The 14,824-nt window shown below is 53.8% G+C and overlaps 1 protein-coding gene across 1 annotated transcript in view; it reads left to right on the forward strand.

Moving 5' to 3' along the window:
• Nucleotides 1-14,824, forward strand: part of Anxa11 (annexin A11) — a 47,023-nt gene that overhangs the window by 21,365 nt on the left and 10,834 nt on the right. The window contains exons 2-6 of the mRNA XM_045137427.1: nucleotides 8,265-8,327; nucleotides 9,776-9,888; nucleotides 12,601-12,987; nucleotides 14,439-14,526; nucleotides 14,724-14,818. Coding sequence (XP_044993362.1) covers nucleotides 8,273-8,327; nucleotides 9,776-9,888; nucleotides 12,601-12,987; nucleotides 14,439-14,526; nucleotides 14,724-14,818 — 738 coding nt within the window. The 5' untranslated portion in view covers nucleotides 8,265-8,272. The remainder of the gene's footprint in view (nucleotides 1-8,264; nucleotides 8,328-9,775; nucleotides 9,889-12,600; nucleotides 12,988-14,438; nucleotides 14,527-14,723; nucleotides 14,819-14,824) is intronic.

Below are 14,824 nucleotides of genomic sequence, written 5' to 3' on the forward strand. Positions count from 1 at the left end.
GCTAGGTACTGACTGACTCCATTTTCCCCCCCATCCTCAGAAATCCTGACTGGCCCTGTTCTTTGTGCCTGTGGTGAGGTAGCACATGTCTCACCTCATGGCAGCTAGAAAGTCCATGTCCCAGGTGAACTCAGACCTCCCACTGAGTGTGACTTCTTAAAGGTTCCACCACCTACCAGTAGTGCCACAGGCTGGGTACTCAGCCTCCAACACATTGGCCTGGGAGTGTCTTTCCAGATCCAAACCATTGCTTTCTTCTGCCCTTAAACAGTTCTGTTCTTCCATCCACAGTTACTCCTTAACCACTCAGTCACCCCCGCCAACCCCCACAGTACAATTCTCATTCTTTTTATTTTTTAAAAATTTTTATTTATTTATTTGAGAGAGACAGACACAGAAAGACAGATAGAGGGAGAGAGAGAATGGGCGTGCCAGGGCTTCCAGCCTCTGCAAACGAACTCCAGACGCGTGCGCCCCCTTGTGCATCTGGCTAACGTGGGACCTGGGGAACCGAGCCTTGAACCCGGGTCCTTAGGCTTCACGGGCAAGCGCTTAACCACTAAGCCATCTCTCCAGCCCCAATTCTCATTCTTTATCGCATGTCCCAAGGTCCTCTGGGACCCTCTAACCCTGTTTGCTGTTTTATGTTGGGACAACTCACTGAATGAAGATTTAATGCTATAATGAGAACAAACTTGGCATTAAACTTTTACTATTCCCATTTAATAGATGTGGGAAACTGAAGCCCAGAAAATTTAAGTGACCTGCCCAGGATCATCTAGCCAGTAGGGAACTGAGCTTGGAGTTGAAGCTGGGCAATCTAGCTTTGGAGTTCCTGTTCTGCGCACCATCTGACACTCTCTGTAAGGACACGTGGAGTTATTCACTAACAGCGGGTTGCATGCCCTGGTTCTGATGCCGTGCTTGTCTGTCACACCCATGCTCCTGAAGCTTGGTCCTTAGATACTGTTCTGGTGGGTCCTGCACAGAGTGCAGTGTAATGGTGAAGGTCCTGGACTTGGGAGCAGGACGTCCTGGGTTTGAGCCCCATCTCTGCCATTCGCTGACTGTCCTCCTGGTGCCTCAGCTGTCAGGAGGCTGATGGTATTAGGACATAGGGTTCGCATAAAGCCAAATTCCACATGAAGTCCTAATGCCATGCCAGGCACACTCTCAGCACTTGGTAAATGCTGCCTGCTAGTGTGGCCTGTTAAGTTCAGGTGATTAACCTCAGATGATTGGAGGTTAGAGTTAAGCAGCCTTCTTTGTTAAGGGCTTTTCAGAGCTTTTATGATGCCAGTGTGACTCCGTGGTCTCCTGGAAGGGGAGACTAATTATAACCACGTGTGGTACTTAGCATTGTGTAAACTCTTTGGACAACTGATCTCTCTTTTGAGTTAATATGACAAGGAGCCTGATGCTAAGTTGGGCTCAGGGGTCACAGGTCAGGCTGCAGTCAGCTGAGCTGCCTGTCACAGTGCCTGCTTCTGCCTGGCAGCCCTGGCAGTTGGGGGCTAGGTTAGGTTGAGCAGGACTGTCGGCAGCAGTGGGCAGTGGCGCTGAGTAGTCAGCAGGTGGTGAGGATGAGCACTGTGGTACCTGGAGGGAGGACTTGGCTCGTGTGAGCTCCGGCTCGCTGCGGCTGGGTGGCTGCCAGAGCTGTCACCCACCCACGGGGGGTGGGGGGGCTGCTCTACAGAATGGTATGCCGAGGTATGTAATTGGGCCTGGTCTCTCTGCCCAGAGCCTTGGATCTCACTGTGGTTGGCTGTGCTGTCCTTTGCCCTGCAGGCCAGACATCTGCTTGATCCTTAAATGATCTTACAGGGCAGCAGATGAGGGAGGAGGTTCAGGCTGATATTACGTGTCATGGCCAGGGTGCTCAGCTGCTCGTCAGTGAGCAGAAGCCCCGTTCAGACCCTCCTCTTCCCCACCTGCACTGTTTCTGCATGTGCGCTCACCAGAGTCCGGGTCATCTCAGGAACGAGGCTGTGGGACCAGATGTTAGACTAGGCCCTGGAGAAAGTCAGTCACGTGGCTGGGAGGATTGACACAGTGTGTAGGAGGCTGGTTTTCTGGCTCCCTTGACTGGTTATGTGCCCCTCAAACATCCCACAGACCCCTGCCCTTTGCTGGCATAGGAACCAAGGGATAATGAGGCATTTTTGCTATTTGTGTGTGAATATGTGCGTTTAAAGTTGATAGTGCTTAGAGAGTTGAAAAATCACAGAGGAAACAGTATGCAGCGCCTGGGTTTTACCTTTTGGTAAACTCAGGGCAGTGGGCAGGAGCGGAGGAGGCAAGATGAGCCCTGAGGTTCGCTTTGCTCCAGCTGACAACTGACCACTTCTGCCCTGTTCTGCTGTCCGTGTCCTCCACAGTCCAGTCGTAGACATGCCCGTCACTGTGACTCGGAGCTTCCCCAGTTTGGGCCACTCCTTGGAATTCCAGAACCACTGTTGCTGATGTGACTTTGAGTGAGTGCGTGCCAACCAAGGATCGTGCTGTGGGTTGTGACTCTTGAGGGTTTCTGTCCAGGAGGGATGACCTCAGCAGACGTCAGTTCAGTGCGTGCTCCTGTACCGGAGGAGTTTTAGGCGGGTCCAGCTGAGGCCACCACAAGCTGCCCCAGCTTAGGGTGCAGTGGCTACAGGTTTGATGCAGGCTGTTAGGAGAAGAAGGGAAGCTTTCTGTCAGCAGGCCATTTCCCACAATTGACTCTCTCCGTAGTGACTTGTGATCTAAACATGTTTGTCCCTGTGTTCTGTAGCTGTCAAGCCAAGGGTGGGTAGGGGTTACAATCTTCATCATTGCCTTAGCATGGGTGATCTGTGAGTCTTTAAGTGTAGGATTGGGGAGCTGTTGGTCCTATCGTATGCATGGGACACGTGAGATCAGTTGCTGGCTAAGACCTTGGCTGATGGGATTCTTGGGGCTGAACACCTTACACAGACATTTCTGCGTGGCTCGCATTCACACTGCAGACTGCTGCCCACACTCGGCCCTGAGTGGTGGCCTCCACTCCTCTGCCCTGTGACCTGTGGACGAATGAGCACCTGGCTGCCTCAAGGCAGCGTATGGAGGCCATGAGCTGCTCAGAGCAGCTCATAGAAAACACTTTCCCCCCGCCCCATATCATGCCAGAAAGGACAGCAGGTAGGAATGCAGATAGAAGAAGCAAAAGTGGCCTGCCCTCTGTGCTCATGCCAGACACAGTGGGTCATTCCCATGCCTGGAATGTGGGGTTTTTTCACACACTGATAAAATTGCCAAGATTGGCCAGGGGTTCTGCAACTCATGTCACTTCTGAGTAGAACTGGAGGTAGTACAGACCCATAGGTTAAAAGGCTCACCCCATGAGCCTGCAGTCTGTTTGTATGTATTTCCCATGGTGTATCAGGATGTCTTGGATCATCAAATTGGAGCATCCACTTTGTGCCAAAGTGAAGAGTGTTTGTAGGTTCAAAGAGATCTTGACTGCTTTACTCAGGAGCTTGAGGCTGGGGCCAGGGGCTAGATAGTGAGACCCTGTTTTTGAAAAAATTAATAAGATGGGCTGAGAAATAAGCTCACCTGAAGTGTGTGTGTCTAGCATGCACGAGGCCCTGGGTGCAGTCCACCTAACGCCGAGCATGGTGGTGCATGCCTGTAGTTGGAGCAACTGAGGGGGGAGTGAGGCAGGAGTATCCCAAGCCAGGCTCGTCCTCAGCCACATAGAGGCTACAAGAGATCCTGTTTCAAAAGTAAGGAAAAGGGAAATGTTGTTTATTGTTTAAGCCATGCATATATGTAAACCTGCATGAACCATATACAAACAGGCATGTGTATTCATGGATGCACACATTCTTGTGAATCTGTATATTACATGTGCACAGCTATTTCAAATTGTACATTAGAATACTCAGCGGTTGCTTTAAAGGAAGGGATGAGGCGCTTTGTGTCTTTCGGTTCTCCTTTCCCTCTAGAATGCTTATATTCCGTTTATTTACTTACCTGCATTTGTGGGGGGTGTGGTGTGTGATATGCTCTTGCCATGCCCCTCCATCACTCACTACCTGGTTTTCCTCCCGGTTCTGAGTTTGCCATGTGCAAAGCCTGGTGAAGCTGTGGTCTCCACTCCCCACAGGGCTGCTGTTAGAGGTGGGTGTGGCCTCTGCCAGGTGTTCCCATGGGCTGCAGAGACCAGCTCTGATCTCAGACCCCCTCAGGCCTTCATGCTTATGTAGGAAGTGTACTTGACTGCTGAGCCATCTCTTCAGCTTTTGTTTTTTATTTAAAATTTATTAGGTTTTTGAGAATGAATCTCACTGTGCAGACCACGCTGACCTTGTACTAGTGATCTCCCACAGCCCTCTTGTGTCCCCGAGTAATGGAATTACAGGCAGGCAGGCATCACCAGGGCCAGCTCTGAAATTAATTTTTTAGGGTAGTCTTAGGTTCATATCAGAATTGAGCAGAAACTGTGTCATGTATGTTCCGGCACCCGGCCCAAAGCAGCTTATAGGAGGAAAGGATTTTTTTCAGGCTTCCAGATTCCAGGGAAACACCATCAGTGGTGGAAAAAGTGGGCTCATTTCCACAGGTCCAAGTGGAGACACCACCACACAACCAGCAAACACCAGTACCAGCAAGCATGACTGGCCAGAGTGCCACCTGCCCTCCACACACCTTATGGCTGAACTCCCAAGATTTGCCCTTAGTGGCATATCCCCGTAGCAGGGATCTGCCTGCTAAGGGCTCAGGTTGCAAGCTCAGTTTTAATAAAGCACCTGGGTCTATGGGACCATACATTGAAACTACCACAAATGACCACGGCGTCCATCGACTTCCTGGCCCTGCATATGCGCAGCCTTCCCCATCGTCTGCGTCCCCAGCCCAGTGGTGCGTTTGTTACAGTCAGCAAGCCAACACAGACGCAGCCTCACCACCCACAGTCCCTGGCTTGCATTTGGGTTCGCTCTTGGTGGTGTGTATGCTCCAGGTTTCTGACTAACGCCTAAGGCAAGGAAGGTGTCTGCTGTGAGAGTCACACTCCGTAGTTTCAGTGCCCTGAGGACCATCTGCGCTCCGCCTGTCTCCCCAGAGTATGCTGTGGTTGGAAGCAACCATGCCAAGCCTTTCAGATGGGCACCGTGCACTTGTGTGCATTACCGTGCAGGGGTCCATGTCTTTCCAGGGCTTATGGTTCATTTCTTCTTAGTGTAGAATAATACCCCGTTGTCTACATATATTATTGCTACTTACCCATTTGTCGACAGGCATCGTGATTTCTTTTGAGTTGAGCCGTGTTGTAGTGATCTTGTTGGGACAAAACAGGTGACCAGCAGCGTCACATGGAAGGAAAAGGTTTATTTCGGTATAAGGTCAGTCACAGCAGAAAAGCTTGACAGGAGCAGCCAGCCGAGAGAAGGGAATAGTCTGAGGACTGGGCTTAGAGCTGGGCTCCATGACCTCAAGGCCTGCCCAGGGACACCTCCTCCAGCAGGGTCCCAAACTTTCCCCCAGGAAGTGGGGCCTACATTGGGATGCCTTTGACATGGAGCCTCGCAGGGAGCGGTGGCAGGCTTCTGTGACTCCAGCGTGCCTCCCACCAGAGGGGAGCAGACACGGGGAGTTTCCTGGAAGTGCGTGAACAGCGCTGGACCTTGCCTCGAACGAGGCAGAGACGAGGGCCTACCTGAGCAGAGCGCGCTCTCGCCGGGGTGGCTGGCCGGGGTGGCGGTGCCCAGCGCCATCGCTCTTCTGCCCGCTCTTGTCTGAGCTGTAGTCTCTCACCCATCCTGGAGCCGGTCGCTTTTCTTCAGCCTCGGGGAGTTCCTGGTGTCTGGCCCCTCTGCGGGACTGGAACCACAGTCTAGGCATGCACAGCTCAGTTCATTTTTTTGAGACAGGCTTTTGTTACGCTACCCAGGCTGTTTTCAAACTCTTAGGCTCAAGAGACACAGCCTCCTGAGTAGCGGGGGTTACAGATGTGCATCACCACCCCTTACTCTTGAGGGGAAAAAAAGAACATTTTTATATATAATCAGTAGCAATTATCAGCTGTGTGCTTTAAATGATGCACTTATATTTGTGTGCAGGTGGGAGAGAGGGGAGAAGATGAGACTGCTCTTCAAAGAGAGGAAGGTTGGAAGCAGATCTTGGGGAAGGAGGGAAGGACCCAGGGATGGAAGTAGGTCTAGGTTTGGATTAGCTTGCTCCATGGGCCCCAGAGCAGGGCTCTTTCCAGCAGCCCGAGCTACTCTTGCCAGGAAACTCCAAAAGCCCTCCCGAAGTGAGGACTGTTCTGTGTGCGGGCTGCCCCACCCCAGGTCCCTCCAGGTTCAAGCCAGGCTGTCTGTGGGGCTGAATGGACCCTGTGTGAGTTATTTTAAGCTTGGAAAAGTGGCAAGGCCGTGCGAGGTGGGAGGGGCGGCCTCAAGCGTGGTCAAAGTGCCCGCCTGCATTGGGCCCTTTCTAAAGTGAATGCAAAGGGTCTGTATGGGAGCAGTGAGCTTCACCTCTAACCCGGTTTCCCGCCACAGGCAACTGGTGCTAGCTGCCTAATGTCTGTGTGCCATGCTCGTATGGGCTGTGTGTGCACGCACGTGCACACACACCCCTTAGCTTGTGGGTTTCTGCTTTTTCTATTAATTACATATAGATACAGTGTTGCATTATAATTAGTAATGGTGTTCATTTCATTTCCCTAAGTGCAGAGCCAGGTACTTCTGAAAACAGTTACAGTGTCTATTGTAGGGAACTGTTATATTGTATTTAACTAGTTGTTAGATGCTCAGGTTTTCCCCTTGTTACCAATAGTGCCACAGTGGTGCCCATGACTGCAGTCATTTCACGGGTATGTGTCAGGTCCTAAGCAAATGAGCTCTTAAGGTGGGGCTGAGAGCAAAGTTGACCTGTTTGGGAGCAATGTCACCTTAAAGAAATTCTTTGGTTTAGGGGGCTGGAGAGATGGCTTAGCCTCGAAGGCATTTGCCTGCAAAGCCAGAGGATCTCACTCTCCAGGACCCACGTAAGCCTGTTGCACAAGGGGGCGCCTGCATCTGGAGTTCGTTTGCAGTGACTGGAGGCCCTGGCGTGCCCATTCTCTCTCTCTCAAATAATAAAAATATATTTAAAAAAGAAAGAAAGAAATTCTTTGGCTTAAACCAGTATTTCTGGCCAGCCTGGAACTACAGAGTGCGTTCTAGGCCAGCCTGGGCTTGAGTGAGACTCTCTGGGGGTGGGACAGACAAACAGAACCTTGTCAGTAGAGAAAGTCCAGACAGTGGTTTTCAAAGAGGAGTCCTCAGATCAGTACGGTCACCTGGGAACTTGTTCATAACACAGATCCGTGTTCTGCAAACCCAGGAACTCTTTGCGTGGGGCCCGCAGTGTGTTTTAACCTTGAGGTAACTCCGGTGTGCCGTGTGTGGCACTGAGATGTGAGGGGAGCAGCTGTCTGTGCCCTGCAGGTGTGGCTGCTGAGAAGGCCCACGTTTCCTCATGTGCCCTCCCTGCCCCTAGGCCTCGTTCCCTGCAGCGGGGGCAGCAGCAGTTAAGTGGCAAGAGCAGGCAGGTGTCGGTCTGATCCGTGCCCCTCCTGGGCATTGTAATTGGCCTGAGGTGCTGCCGAGAACCTGTGTGCGGAGGGACTGAGAGGAGGCGTCTCGCTGCACCCTGGCTTCCACCTCGCTCTCTTGCTGCTTCCCGTGCTAGGAAGTCTGAGCTTCGGCTGTCTCCTCTACTGAGATTTGCAGCCCTGGAGCACTTGGTCCTTCCACGAGCACCCCTTGTTTCTAGGAATGCTAACCCCATACCTGACCAAGTCTCTGTGCCCTGGGAACCAGTGGTTAAGAGAATAAAAGTGTGACTTGGGTCAGACTGGGGGTGCTGTGTGGATAGTTTGGGGTCTGTAAGTGGGGTGCAGAGAGAAAAATTCATTTGAACGAGCCCCCCCCCCTTCTAGGAGGTGTGGTAATGAGGACGAAGAAGATGAGGTAGCTGTGTGCTGGCTGGTATCTGAGATCAGGGAACAGGTCTTGACATGTGGGCACCACTGTGCCTGGGTAAGGGGATGCCAAGGAAATCCCAGTAGCTGTGGTAGCCTTGAGGCAGGGCCTGGCCTGACCTGACCCAGAAGCCCTAGCTAGAGGCTGGGGGGTGGGGTGATGTAGATCCTGATGGGGCCCTTGTTGTGATTTCTACTCTTAGGAAGCAGGGCCCAGCAAGCCTGGTGGTTAGGCCCTCAACAGAGCCTGAATGTGTTTTCTCTCCCTTTCCAGATCGAACCATGAGCTACCCAGGCTATCCTCCACCTGCTGGTGGCTACCCCCCAGCTGCACCAGGTAAAAAGGGTGGAGTGGACCCATTGTGGAGAAGAATGGAGCCCAGTTCCCTGGTGCCCTGCCATCCCCTGGCAGGTTCTTGGAGCAGGGGCTAGTGAGGCCTGGATTTGCCTGGTCCCATAAGGCTCAGAACCAAGCCAGGACTGGATCCTCCTGCCCCGTGAGCTGGCAAGTAGACAGATGCCTGGCCTGCTCGGAGACTTTTTCTCCTTTGCAAAGTGGTTTAGTAGCACTCTCCCTCGCTGGACTGTCCCCACTAGCAAGGAGCCAAAGCCACAGCAGCATGTCCTCTGAAGCACGACCATTGTCACCGCCCAGTGCTCATGGAACATGGCTTTGTATAGCAGCAGACCCTCCCTTGCCTGGCAGAGGAAGTGGAGGCTTGTTACTGTCCCCGTGAGCCCTCAGGGATGGGGTGAGGCCACCCAACCAGAGCAGGGCTCCCCTTACTCCTAGAAGTCCTCTTCCCTGCCAGGCCCTGACCCGGCTGACCCTCGTCTTCCTAAAGCTACGTTTGTTTCCCACCGGAGAGAGGGAAACCTGAGGGCCCCTGGCATGGGGGAGACAAGGGTCATTTTCTCAGGGGTGTCTGAGCTGCAGTGCTCCTTGGGCCAGGGAACCCTGGGCTTCGTTCACTACGGTGGAGCTGAGGTCGTCGGATGCAAGCACCTTAGCCCACCCTCCCACCCGTCCAGCAGAGGGTGAACCTGTCCAGCCAGACGGTCTCAGCCACAGTCACCGCACGGCTGAGCTGGGCCCTTTCTCTCGGACTTGCTAACGCTGGCCTCAGCCCCTCGTCAGCAGAAATCCTGTCACCCATGTGCTGCCACTGCCATCTGGGTCCGTATGCCCTGACCCTGCCCAGGAGCTGTGGGCAAGAATGCCTCAGGCAGCCAGTGGCCATGAGCACACAGCTGAGCTGGTGCAGGATCACATCCTCAGGCCTCACCACAGCAGCTCGGGGCCCACATAAGTCAAGGTCCCCGCTGTCTGCAAAGGTGAACTTCCTGTCCTCGGGACCTACATATAGCTGGCCCTGCTGGTCTCCTGGCCAGCTTCTTACTGCTGTCCCCTTGTGACAAATGGCCAGTGCCCATGTTCCCTGTGACAAGGCCCCATCTCCCTTCCTCAGGAGTCCTTGGAACTCCCTGAGTGTCACACTGTCAGGTACTGTGCATGGAGTCCCAGAGTGACTTGTGCCGTGTCTGGCCTCCCCCTGCATGGTGGTGGCTAGAGAGGGCAGAGCCTGCCTGGTCCTCTCTGCCTCCTGACTGCTCCACAGAGTGCAGAACCTGCTTTCCTCCTCAGAATGAGGGCCTCTGCCCTCCGCTCTTTGCCCTGGTCATTCTGGTTCTCACACAGTGGTGTGAGGCTCTGCGGCTGCTCCAGCTCGTCCCTGAGCCTGCACACCTGCCTTTCCCCACCGATGGGCCTGCTGTTGATTTCAGGTGGCGGTCCCTGGGGAGGTGCTGGCTACCCCCCACCCAACATGCCCCCTATTGGGCTGGATAACGTGGCCAACTATGCAGGGCAGTTCAACCAGGACTACCTCTCGGGCATGGTGAGTCATGCCCCTGCCAACCAGCTACAGGGATCAAGGCCCCAGAGGCACCTCATGTCAGCTCATGGGAGCAGTGTTGAGCTGTAACTGAGAATGCGGGGGCTGCACTCCCATGTGCACGAAAGGACGGTGCACTGGGCTCACGCAGGGTGGGGCAGGTGCAAATTTACGAAGCACCTCCCTGGAGCTCAGCAGGGCGTCTGTACGGAGGTGAGGGTGTATATGTGCACGTGTTCATGCCCGTAGAGGCGTGCATGAGTGTGTATACGGATGATTGACCTGGTTGGCGGTGAGATGTGTAGTGGGTTACTTGGGGAATGCATGCTAATGTTATTTGTTTTGCTTTTAAAATAATACAGCTTCTTAAAAAATATTTTATTTGTTTACTTACTTGAGAGGAAGAGGCAGAGAGACAGAGAGAGAAAGGAAGGAAGGAAGGGCATGCCAAGGCCTCCAGCCACTGCATACAAACTCCAGACACATGTGCCACCTTGTGCATCTGACTTATGTGGGTCCTGGAGAATCAAACCTGGGTCCCTTGGCTTTGCAGGGAAGTGCCTTAACTGCTAAGCCATCTCTCCAGCTCAAATAATATATTTTATGATCTGAAATAGATGTGTCCTCAGTGGGAACAGCATAACCAGTCCACACTCAGTTTTGTGACAGACCTGGTTGTAGGCACTGTGGATATGTAAAACCATAAGCACGGCTGGAGAAATGCCTCAGCGGTTAAGGCACCTGCCTGCGAAGTCTAGCGACACCAGCTTGATCCCCTAGTACCCACCTAAAGCCAGATGCACAAAGTGGTGCATGCATCTGGAGTTTGTTTGCAGTGGCTGGAAGCGCTGACATGTTCAGTCTCTGTTTGTGTCTCTAGAATCTATGTCTCTCTGCTTGCAAATAAATAAAAGAAAAAAAAAGCCTGTAAACAGTAATCTCAGCCCTAGACCATGTGCCATCTGAGGGAAACATAATAGCAACATTTACCAGGTGGCAACAGTGAATGTCGGGGTGCTACTGAGTCATATGTTTCACACTTGGGAGGTGGATGGGGTTTAGAGTCCAGCCTGAATGGTATATAGAGACCCTGTCTCAAAAACTGATGGCAACACAGGATAAAGCGGAGAAAAAAGCTGGGCCTGGTGGCACAGCTCTATGATCCCAGCTACAAGGGAGGCTGAGGCAGGAAGATCAAAAGTTCTAGGTCTGCGGGGGCTAGCCTGGGCAACATAGATACAGGATAGCAGTTACTTCCTTGTTGCCGGAACAAAATCCTCAATCAGAAGCAGCTTATAGAAGGAAAGAATTTACTGTGGATTGAGAGGACGTCTTCACATGACTGGGAAAGCATGGCAGGGCCAGACAGCCGAGCATCACACTTCCACAGCAGTGGTGAGGAAGTAGAGCGAGCAAATGCCAAGCAGGGCGGAACCACAGAAACTCAAGGACAGCTCCCAGTGACGCCCTTCCTCCAGCAGGGCTCCACCTCCTGAAGGCTCACAACCTTCTTGACCCGTGCCACCAGCTGGGGACTAGGCATCCAGATACATGAGTTTATGGTGGACATCTTCCATTCAAACCACCACAAACTATTTCAAAATAAAAAGTTAAAAGAGGTCTGTGGATTTAGCTCACAGGTAGAGTGCTTGTGGGAAGTTCTAGATTTAAGCTATGGTATTAAGCAACAGCAAAGGAAGAGAGAGCCGGGGTTGGTAGCGCATGCTTTCAATCACAACACCTGGGAGGCAGAGGTAGGAGGATTGCCGGGAGTTCAAGGCCACCCTGAGAACACAGAGTGAATTCCATGTCAGCGTAGACTACAGTGAGACTCTACCTCGAACACCCCTCCCCCCCACACACACATAAAAACAAGAAAGGAAAAAGAAAAGGAAGAGAGACAGTGGTGGTACTGGGGGAACGAGAAGAGTGGGATTAAACGGCCAGAAGTGGATTGGGGTGGTGTTGTGGAGTAAGACCTTTGAGGTACAGGGTTCAAGGTAGTCTGGCAGGGGATGTTAAGCAAAGACCTGACATGGGAGAGGGTTGTGCTATGTGGATGTCTCTGAACTGTGGTCCTGGTGTGCTTGGGGACAGTGAGGGAGGCAGGTGTGGCTGAAGAGAGTTGAAGGGGGCTGGAGGGCAAGAGAGAAAGGGGGAGGACCCAGATCTCATGGAGCACCAGAGGCCTTCAGGAAGACTCAGACTTGTGCCTGGGCCTTAACCTGCCTCTGTTGTCTCTTAGCAGTGTGTTATGACAGGACCCTCCCCATCTCTGCAGAAGGAGCCCCTGGACTTCCTGGGGCTGTGAGCATTTGACTTCCCCCATGGGTGGCAGATGGAAGAGCAGCCTTTGAGGAGGGAAGGGCTGTCCACCGCGGAGGGCTGTGGGGTCTTTGAGGAGGGAAGGGCTGTCCACCGCGGAGGGCTGCAGTGCAGGGTCTTTGAGCACACATGAAAGGTCCAGCCCAGAAGCCAGCTGCACTTTGATTAGCCCTCTTATCCCATGGAGGAAATGACCTGAAGATTAAGTTGGTTGGCAGATAGGAGAGGAGCCGGGGATAGAGCGTCTGCAGCCAGTGCTAGGTTACGGGTGGTGCCGGTGCTTCTGGGGAGATGCTTTCCTGAGCCCGTGGTGAGGCTTAGCGGGGAGAGGACGGCGCACGCTGACCCTGCTGCCCCTTGTGTCTCACACTCTGCTCTGTGTACTTCCAGGCAGCCAACATGTCGGGGACATTTGGAGGCGCCAATGTGCCAAACATGTATCCTGGGGCCCCTGGGGGCGGTTACCCTCCAGTGCCCCCTGGTGGCTTTGGGCAGCCCCCTCCTGCCCAGCAGCCTGTCCCCCCATATGGAATGTATCCACCCCCTGGGGGAAACCCACCCCCTGGGATGCCCTCATACCCACCATACCCAGGAGCTCCAGTACCAGGCCAGCCCATGCCACCCCCTGGGCAGCAGCCCCCAGGGTCCTATCCTGTGCAGCCGCCAATGACCTACCCTGGGCAGTCACCAATGCCACCCCCGGGCCAACAGCCAGTGCCAAGCTACCCAGGATACTCGGGGTCTGGGACCGTTACCCCTGCTGTGCCTCCGTCCCAGGTGAGTGCAGGTCCAGGACTGAGCCTGAAGGCTGGACTCTTGGCCTGGCCAGCAGTGAAGACCAGGGCGGGTGCGGGGCAGGAGAGGGCAAGGCTCGGGCCTCCAGCCATAACAAAGTCACTTTCTCGCTGGCTTCCTACTACTCCTGGGGACCTATTCCTGAAGGCCCTGGGGGAAAATGCCCCATGGATACTCTTCATTGTAGAACTTCCCAGGCTGCCTTCATGTCTAGAAATCCCCTTGCTGTGACTTCCCAGCCAAGTTGTGGAAGACTTTGAGACTCCCCTGCAAGGGGCTGTGGAGACCACTCAGCAGTTAAAGGCGCTGGCCTGTACAATCCTGAGTAGGGGAATGGTTGGCAGTTCTTCCAGGGCTGGTCTTGGCTCATTGTGGAGAAAATTCATGTTTACAGTGCCTAGATTTCATTGTCATGGTTACAGGGCCAACCTAGCCAAGCGCAGGGCTGGTGGTATGTACTGGGTGACTATTTTTAGACAAAACGTCCCCTCTCCTCCTCTGCCTCAGCCTCCACTCCTGCCCTGCTCCTCGCCTCCCTCTTGTCCTCGCGCAGCTGCCTGCCTGCACTGACAGCGGCATGGAGAGAGGCCGCCGGGGACAGTGAGCTGTGTGTGGAACCTAGGACAGGCAGCGTCAGGGGAGGAGAGGGTTCTTCCTGCTCATGGTTTCAGAAGTTTCTTCCATAGCTGTTTAGCCTTGTCTGTGGACCTGTGGTGAGGGAAGAGATCATGCTGAAGGAAAACTGCTCACTTCACAGGGACAGGAAGCAAATAAAGAGACTGGGGCCCAGTACCCCTTCAAAGGCCCCTCCTCCCACCCCCCCCACCCCCCGTGTCTTGACTTGCTTCCTCTAGGCCTCACCTCCTAAACAGAACCATCTGCACATGAGCCTCTTGGGCCATTTAAGATCCAAACCATAGCAACGAGGAAAGTTAACGTTTGCTGGGTCACAAGCTGGCTCTTGTCAGCAAGTGGTCTGGCAGGCAGGTTACCACCTAGAGGGCAGAGCCAGTGATCCAGTGCTAGTTCAAGATGTGGCTAGGAGGCCATGCGTCTCTGGAAGGCGATTTGTGTGACCTGGGATTACACCAGCCAGCCAGGACCCGTGTACGCGCTGTCGGAAGCGGTGTCCGGTAGACCTCCACTGTGGAGCCGGCCCTTCCCGGACCCCTGGAGGACCCAGTGCAGGGCACGTGGTTAGCGCTGAGATTCAGTAAGGACTCCCAGCCACAGCTCCAGTCCCAGACACAGGGACAGATAATGGCCACACGAGGTAGACTTGATGTGGAACCTCTGGGCTACTAACTTCAGGCCTCCTTCAGGTTCCCCACCTCTCAGAGAAAAGTGTGTCCCAGAGGTGGAGGGGGTGGAGAAATCTTGACCTGGGGAGGGAGTGTCTGGTTCATCTTACCCGTGGATGTCTGTCTAAATAGTATGGAAACAGAGGCACCATCACAGATGCTTCCGGCTTTGACGCCATGCGGGATGCTGAGGTCCTACGGAAGGCCATGAAGGGCTTTGGTGAGAAATGGAGTGGCTCCAGTCCTACCCCAGCTCCTGGTGCCCTGAGCATTTTCACTGTGGGCTGGAGAGTCAGGGGGCGGTAAACTTGACCCCGTGTTGATGGAAGAGGACGGGAATGAGGGCCCAGGGCTGGGAGAGATGTGGCCACAGAGCATCCCTGTGACCCATGGCTTGGTCACCTTTCCTCTTCCCAGGAACGGATGAGCAGGCCATCATCGACTGCCTAGGGAGCCGCTCCAACAAGCAACGGCAGCAGATCCTTCTGTCCTTCAAGACAGCCTACGGCAAGGTGAGA

Source organism: Jaculus jaculus, chromosome 18, assembly GCF_020740685.1.
Source record: "Jaculus jaculus isolate mJacJac1 chromosome 18, mJacJac1.mat.Y.cur, whole genome shotgun sequence".
Taxonomy (NCBI): Eukaryota; Metazoa; Chordata; class Mammalia; order Rodentia; family Dipodidae; genus Jaculus; species Jaculus jaculus.